Source organism: Myodes glareolus, chromosome 15 (genome assembly GCF_982192425.1).
Source record: "Myodes glareolus chromosome 15, mMyoGla1.1, whole genome shotgun sequence".
NCBI lineage: Eukaryota > Metazoa > Chordata > Mammalia > Rodentia > Cricetidae > Myodes > Myodes glareolus.
In genome coordinates, this window is record NC_142040.1 from 20059152 (window position 1) to 20067794 (window position 8643).

General features: G+C 47.2%; 1 protein-coding gene across 1 annotated transcript in view; it reads right to left on the bottom strand.

Annotated features, from left to right (window-relative positions):
* The window catches only part of Thbs4 (thrombospondin 4), a 44876-nt gene extending 37237 nt beyond the window's left edge, over window positions 1-7639 (bottom strand). The window contains exons 1-2 of the mRNA XM_087896792.1: window positions 7405-7639; window positions 3502-3705 (exon numbers count right to left, since the gene is read on the bottom strand). Of these exons, the coding sequence (XP_087752918.1) occupies window positions 3502-3705; window positions 7405-7492 (292 nt within the window). The 5' untranslated portion in view covers window positions 7493-7639. The remainder of the gene's footprint in view (window positions 1-3501; window positions 3706-7404) is intronic.
* Between the last annotated feature and the right edge of the window lie 1004 nt (window positions 7640-8643).

An 8643-nucleotide genomic window follows, 5' to 3' on the forward strand; every position in this document is an offset into this window, starting at 1 on the left:
GTTTGACTCTATAGTGTGCAGCCTGGATAAGAAGGCTACTGTACCTTATTCATTTTGGAACGGGGGACACGGCAGGTCTCTGTGGTTGGTATACTTTGACCTGAACTGTTTCGTGAACAGTAACAAAACGGCCGTGTGTGGGGTGATTTGGAGAGGGAGCGAACTGAGGCGGAGCGCTCACCGGCAAGCTCTTCTACAGCGGTCCTTTGTCACACTCCAGTTTCTTCCGGGAGCTCATCTGGGAGCAGAGGGCCTCGTCCTGTTCTTGTCAACACCACCTGTGCCCCTGTCTTCCCGCCCATCTTACACTTACTCAGGTCCCCTAGAGGGAGGGGCTTTGTTTCCTGCTCAGATGGTTGAACTCAGCAGAAATACATTTGGATCTCTTCTGATGTGGTACTGTTTCCTTTGAAAAAGCAGCCGAAAAGGCGTCCATCTGAGCCTCAGCCAGTCGAGGTATGCCTGGAGACCAGCATGCAGGGACATCGTTCTACCATGAGTCTATAAACCGGGTCAGCAAGGCTGCTGTCACATGCTTCAACGAGAAGTCACAACCACGTGCTACCTCTTCTCCTTGGACTGGGGGGGGGGCTCAGTTCCCTTCAAGGGAACACCCCCAGTGTTCCAACTTCCTCAGCCCCATATAATACTCTTCCAGTGACACAAAGCCTTAACACAAGGGAGCATTAATATCCGCTCTGTAAGAAGAGGGCTGGGAAGGGAGTTTATGGGCACAGTGCTTGCTTAGCAGAGTGGGAGCGTAGGCTTACTCTGCAGCACTGGAAAACAAATTACGAGGAGGTTTTAATCAACTATCTCATCGTTTCCCTAAAATGTTGATCATCGGGAACTTAGAGAGGCATGGCCTCGCTGGAGTCTCCTCAGAGGAAGAGTACTAAGCCCTCTGCTCATTTCTATACAAGCCAGGCCTCTAGCGGTACTTTAGCTGCACGGCACCATTGGTGTCTCTTCAGAGGAAACAGTAACAAGCCCTTCTCTCGTTTCTCCACAGGCCATAGATCTAGTGTTATTTTGGCTTCGAGGGTACATGGGAAAAGGCAGTTCAGGAGAGAGGGCTTCCTGTGATCCCTGGCATGACAGTCCACACAGACCAGCCATCTTAGAAACAGAGGAGAGATGCAGTGAGTGGGGAAGCTGGGGGTGGTTTTTCCTTCTGCTGAACAAAGCAGGAACGAAGGTCTTCTCAGTGCACCTAAGATAGCGGGGAAAGCCAGAAACCAGTTCAATAGATGTGAGGCGAATGGGGCTGGCTCACAGGAGGCAGAGAGGCGCGGGGCCTAAGTTACCTCTTAACATGGAAGGGCCAGGGAAAAAGAGTGGGTTGGCCTATCTGTTGGTTGTCTACCAGACTCTGTTACCTGAAATCTCACATCACCCTGAGACTCATCCAGGGATAGACCACGAAAGCCCATGCGGGAGGAGGAAGGAGGGAGGAGGGAAGTAAGAACGTGGCTTAAAGGAAAGAGTGACAACCCATCCCCTTCTGCTTTAGTTCCTCCAGTCTGGGCAAGCAAAGGCTTTCCACTCTCCACCTGCAGGTCTAGGCGCTCGGGCATGGCACATCTGAGAGACACTCCGAAACGCTATCAAGGGTCGAGTCGATAAAACAAGCTGGAATAAATATAAAACCCAACCCCTCCTGTTTTAGAAATACACAAAGCAGCAAAATATGTGTCTGTCACATTCCTTGATAAACAGGGACAGGTGTTCCCAGGGCATGGGTGGAAAGGAAGAGGGTAAAAACCCAACGACCTGTTCCTTTGGGAGCCATTTCTCAGTTAACATGACAGACAGCAGTGAGAGACCTGTGTGCACTGAGGTCAGTCAGGATAACTGCTCATTCTTCCCTGTCTCTTGAGGTGTGCGGGCTCCTGGAAGGCCAGCAAAGCGCTCCCTCAGTCATGAGTGACATCTCCTCCGCTATGGCATCCGAGGGAACACAGGAACAGTGAGGCGGTCTCACCGTAGTCCACTAAGTCTTTATCCTGATACAATGGCGTTTGGAGGTTGAGACTGGGAGTTAATAAGTTGGGACCAGGTCCCGAGGGTGGGCCCCCCATTACAGGAGTCATGCAGTTACAGGAAGAGGCACGGGAGAGTTTGCATTGTTTCCACCTTGTGAAGATACAGTGAAAGATGACTGTGTAAGACAAGGAATTGGACTTAAGACTTCAGGGTCTAGAACCATGAGAAATAAATAAGTGTTGTTTAAACTACCCACTCTACACACCAATTATAGCCGTCATTATAAAGGTCATGGGGAAATTGTTCTAGTCTCATCCATTTCTGAACTGGATTCAGAATAACATGGGGATGGAACATGTCATCAGGCATTTATATATATATATATATATATATAGAGAGAGAGAGAGAGAGAGAGAGAGAGGAGAGAGAGAGAGAGGACAGAAATAATGCGATGTCACAGGAAGGGGTGGGGTGCTGTGTAATGCTATCCCCACGTATGGCAGGGTCGCTGGACTTTTGCACTCTTGGTAGCTGTGATTACTTTAATAAGATCTGCACAAGACTGAGCCTCTCAATACTCTGCCATAGGCTGGAGAAGGGTTCACAAAGATCCGAGACTTCCCCAGGGATCTCTAGGTGGTTAGATCTAATGGTAACTGGAGGAAGGAGTGACAGCTTCTTCAGTGGGGTAGCCACTGGCAAGTTGCCCATGCTCCTCTAAATAACCCCATCACCTGTGCTCCTGTAACTAATTCTAATTAAATGCTTTGGTTATAACAAACAAACCCCTCAAATGGTGTGGGAGGTCCTTCTCTCTATGTGTTGCTTTTATTGGTTAATGAATAAGGAAATTGTCTTGGCTTATGCTAGGGCAAAAGAACAGAGCTAGGCAGGGAAAACCAAAGTGAATGCTGAGAGAAAGGAGGCAGGGTCAGAGAGACGCCATGTAGCCCCGCTGTAGACAGATGCCGGAACTTTAGCCAGTAAGCCACAGCCATGTGCTGATACACAGATTAATGGAGATGGGTTAAATTAATACGTAAGAGTTAGCCAATAAAAAACTAGAGCTAATGGGCCAGGCAGTGATTTAATTAATACAGTTTCTGTGTGATTATTTCGATTCTGGGCAGCCAAGGATGAACAAGCAGCCTCTTACTACATTCAAATCATGGAAGCGAAAGGAAGACTTACTGGGAAGAGGAAGGGAACCAGCGGGAATGGAAAGAGACAAGAGAGGGCAATGCAGTAGTGACTACAATGAAAATGCATTTCACACCTGTATGTTAATGACATAATAAAACCTACTATGCATGTAATATGATAATAAAAGAGGTATATTGGCCACAGGCAATTCTACATTTTGCTCTCTCAACCACCTACATAAGGTAAGTGTCCCATAAGAAGACTATAACATCAAAAAGGAATTGAGTAACAGGAGCCATCTTAAAAAAGCAGACCCCAAATCCTGAACCGGGAGTCGCTTGTCAGTCACAAAAATCCTGCAAGTTGGCTTACCTTTGTTCAAGCGTCCCATCACAGTGAATTCAAAGTATTTGCTGTTGTCGCTGGAGGAGTAGAGGCCAAAGATGGTGGCTGAGCTTTTGCTCTGCAGCTTGAAGGTGGAGATCAGGTAGATTTCGTGCAGGGTGGGATCCGTTAGGATTGGCTGCAGGGCCCCTGGGTTCAGCCTCTGGCTGGAGGATGGCAGAAGGTCAAAGACTAGAGAGAAGAGCAGAAAGCAGGTGGTCAGTGCAAGACCAACTTTGGGGCAGACACTCTGGGCGTTGTTGACTGTTGGGGGAACATTTGACGATGAGTTATAAAATAACCTGGAGCGATCTCATTGCTATTTTTCCCCCACGTTGCCAAATTCATCAGTTCTTCTTTGCCTTTAACAGTGGCTGGACATTTGAGAGAGAAGAACTACAGCGCAGTATTTATGACTTGCTACAGCCCTAAAGAGAAGACTAGATTTGCAAGCCCCAAATTGGATTTGGCTGAACAAGTGACTCCGAAGAAGCCCACTGGGAGGGAAAGTATTAAGGGCTTAAAGCACGAGGGGGACAAATGATAGCAGCCAGCTCAGTGTTTCTCTCGTGTCCCCAAGCAGTGAATCACACTTATGGGGTTCTTTACGGACCTGTTGGACCAGAGCCAATTGCATTTTCTGGGTCCATGACAAATGACAGGGAAGAGGCAGAGAGCACGCATGTGGTGGTAGAAAATACCACAAAACCACTTGTCCCTTTTGTGAGAGCCTGCACAGTTCCCTAATATTCCTGTTTTTTTAAAAAAAAATCCCACTGAGGAAACAAAACAAAGTGATGTGTGTGTGGTTGGTTTGTCTCAACGGTAGCCAGAGGGATGGAGTTGGTCTACAAAAGCAGGATCTGCATTTGTACAACTATAATTTCATCAGTAGGCAACACTTTCGGCAAAAGCTTTCCTAAGACTCACTGAAGTGTGAAGACGTATGTCCATAATCTAGTTGCTAAAAGTGTCACATAGAGCTCTAACATATCTGAAAGATTTACAGAAGAAGAATCACAAATGGCTTACCTATATGAATAAGTGTCCATGTGTTCCATTAGTGATGAAGGAGTTGCTAATTTAAATAACACCGCTGTGCTATCAGATTGGACAAATGAAGAATACAGTAACGCCTAACACTGGAGGTGAGAGGTCAGGGTGTTCTTTCATGGTCTGCTCAGTAAGGTTTAAATCTGTAAAAGCCCAGGGCCTCATGCGTGGAAGGCAGGCTCTCTATCACTGTCCCATGTCTTCAGGCCAAGTTAGTACAAACATTCTGGAGGAAGTTTAAATAACAGTATCAAAGACCCTGAGACACAAATGTCCCTTGATTCAGCAATTCTCCTTAAAGGAATTTATTGGAATGGAATAATAAATAGGACAGTAAAGGGACTTAGGTACAATGGTATTTCCCATTACTGGTGATTCTACAGCCTCTGCTGTGGAAGGCATTAGGTGGAGCTAGAGTGAGCAGGGCTGGGGATACTGAAGCTCTCCTGGCTGAGCACTTTGCCATGAAAACATCAAATGTCTTAAGGAAAGAATGGGGGATTTTTTTGTTAAAGCAATGGCGGGTGCCAGTCCAAGCCATCCAAGCCACTTCAACTGTCCAGTAAGATACTAAGTACGAAACCAACATACCAGAGATAATGCTTAGTGTCTTATATTACAAAGTTGACTAAATTAATTTGGGTCCACACTTTTGAAATGTAGCTCAATTCATGCAGATATAAAAAATGTTCATGATAAAGTTTAAAAAGTCACTAAATTATATATATGTACAACATGCTATATTTAGTAATTTATTTGTTTAGACAAGGATTTGAAACAAAAGATGATTCAACAATATCTTTACATTAAAAGTAGCTATTTCTAGGCCTTAAAAAGCTCTTTCCTTTCTTTATTTTCTTGCAATTCTGGTAAAAAAATTTTTTTACAGTGAACAAGTATTGCTTTGTACTAAAAAATGAATAAAATGTCCAAGGCAAACAGGAAAAACTCTAGCTACTCAAGAATGTCTATTCTTTCTTTCTAGTAGATAATTTGTTTTCAAGGTGGATCTATACTGTTTCTTTTCTCCAGAAGTCCTCATATACCAGTGTTGGAAAGTAAAATACCTAATGGATGCTTATAGTGCCCCCTTCCCCAAACTATGAAACTAGTTGCTGACTATGTATTTCAAAAGGGGGGGGGGACTCAGGGCTTTTAATTTCTAAAAAATTGAAAACTCATCACTCCTAACCAGCGGGAGATAAGGCTGAAATAAAGGGCTGTGTTTGAAAACTCCATCCCAGAAAAGGCATTTTCAAGAAAGACACATAAATTCAAAGTATGAGAACTGTATTCCAAACCAAACGCCTGGTGCTCGATTCTGGCTCCCAGTTTGGTCAGACCTGTGATTTCACCGGCTCTAAACTCGAGTACTTCAATCTGTGTGGCTCATCGGATCCATTTGCTCTCCAGAGGCTGAGCTGGGCTTAGTTAGTAATGACTTTAGAGAGTGTTTTGAGAAGGAAATGAGATGCTACCATTTCCTGTTAATGCTATTACACTTCAGCAAAAGTCCCGGGCCCAAGCACAAGCCTCTGCTGTTCGAGGAGAAATTACGGCTTCCATTGAGCATGGAAATTGAAAACGTGCTAATTTAGGTCTAGCAGCCCAGCTCAGAGGGAAGCGGAGAGAAGTGAATTATCCAGTTGAGCTGATGATTGCTGACTTGATAACTCTATAAAAGAATCTACCAGAAACTTGACTTAATCAGATCATCTACAGCAGCTAAGTTAACCGGGTAATTTAAGTCACAGTGGCTGAGCTCATGTCTCCACAGAACTGCTAGGTCTAAGAAGCAAAGGCTGTACCTAACACAAAGTTGTGTGCTCCAGTGTCAAAAATTTATATAACAGAATATTATATAACAGAAAGTAACCTCTCAAAAGAAAACTTTTGAAAAGTGTCTTTAAAAATGTCCTTTCCCTTCTTCTTAGAAACAGGACACAATGCGTATGTACTGAGGCCATACAATTCCAATATTCTAACCCAAACTAAAATCAGGAGCACGATTCTGGTTAGACTATTGGCAGAACGGGTGGCGGCTGTGGTGGGGCGAGGGGAGCGCAGACCGCCTGCCCAGGGATGCTTCGCTCAGCTTGCTCAGCTTCGGGAAGGATAGTTTTACTCCACCTGTGGTTTCTCCCAGCCTTTCTCCTCCTCAGTCCATACATAGCTAAACCACCCGGGGCCCTAGTGCCAGGAGGAGGGCAGAGCCCGAGATTGGTCCTGGATGGAATACTTTTTTCCTTGTAGTCTTTATAAGACATTTTGCTTAACCGTAAGTGCTTTCTGCCTGAAATCTATTCCTATCCACGGCCAAATTCTTGATTTTTTTTTCTTCTTAATAGAAAAAGATCACTTTCTGAAGAGACTTAAAAAAAAAAATCAAAGGGGAAAAGTTAGCCTTTGAATGTAAGGAGTAAGCGCAGGACGGCATGTGGCTGAGCAGTGGGCCAAACTGCTTTGCTCTGGAGAGTCACTTAGTGCCAGGGCTCGCTCACTAGAGAGAAGGGGCTGCAGGGGACAGACACTGGTCTGCAGACAACTAGGATTTCATCCCCTGTCAGAGGACCAGGGACCGTGTGCCACATTCTGCAGTAAATGATGAAAATAAGTTTGCCACCTCCAAACTGTAGTTTAATTGGCCCCATGGAGAAAATTCTGGACTTTCATCATCACTTCCAATTACGATGAACTTCTATTCGGGGGCCCAAGAGGAACTGAGTGGTGATGAGGCCGCAGGAACCCAGGCTGACAGGGCAGTGCTAGCAAAACCGCCCCGCAGGCGATCTCGGGAAGGCGGGTTAGGTGCAGAGGGGACCCGGGGAGGCCACTTACCCTGGGGGCTGGCCTGGGCGCCTGCCCGCTGCCACGGCTGCAGGACCAGGTGCAGCAGGAGGAAGGCGGCCGCGCGTGGGGCCGGCATGGTGACTCTTCTGCTCCCCGAGGGCTGTGCGGGCGACAGTGGCGTGGCTCTGCCGGGACAGGGCAGCGAGCGGCACAGGTGGCGCGTGGGGCGGTGCGCAGCCGTCGGTGCGGCGCTGACTGCTTGGCTCCGCTGGCCGCAACCCGTGCTTTATGGTCCAGAGGCCCAGGGGAAAGGGGGAAGGCGGGGGGGGGGGGGGGAGGACCGAGTTGGGGCGGCCCCCTTGGCCAGGATCCCCCATTTGCCGGGAAGAGCGGGGGCGGCGGGAACCGGGAGCGGGGGCCACCGAGGGAGCAGAGACCAGACCGAACTGGAGTGAGGTGGACGGTGGGAAGGGGTGTGTGTGGACACCGGGGCGTGTTGTGAAAGGGAGGAATGAGGAGGGAGTAGGGTACAGAGGGTGGGCAGAGAGGGCCAAAACGGAGGAGGCCAGTACCCCGTTCTCCTAACCTTGGGCACCTCTACTCTTTCCTCCCTTGGTTTTTATGTTTTCTAGAGAAACATCACTTGGAACTGAGTCTAAAGTCTCTGATTGCTTTTCCAACTGATCTTGTCCGCTGAATCATCCACAGTCCTGCTTCCCGTGGTCCAGAGGGAAGTTGGTTTTGTGTATTTCTACAAGCTTTTCTTGAGTACTTGATATGATGAGACACAAAGAATGACCAGTAGAAATTTTGGGGGGTGGGGTGGGGGGGGGTCATGGTGGTGATTGAAGATAAGCAAATCTCAAGGCATGCTTGTAGACAGCTATGCCTAGGATGGTGGTTTTGTGCTCCTGGATGATTTAGTTCAGGCCGGTTTACAAAGGTGCTGTGCACCCACCTCCGGCTCAGCACCCCCTAAGGTTCCCCTTGGAATGGGGGTAGGAAGACAGAGAAGGGGCAACTGAGCAGCCTCTCTTCCCACCCAGGCAGAGCCTTCAGAGGATGACCTGGATTAACTAAGGGGAAAAACATTTGAAAAGCAGTGGTACAAATATTCCCCATGTAACAATCTCCGCCAATGTAGAGGGCCCTGCAGAGTCTTTCTAGTCTTAGCTCATTTGTCTCCAAGAACTCCATTTGTGGAAGCTATCTACCACCAGCTGAGTGGTTAACCCACCACTCTATTCCCAAACTTGCCAGAATAATTCCTCACCACGTTTGATTGTG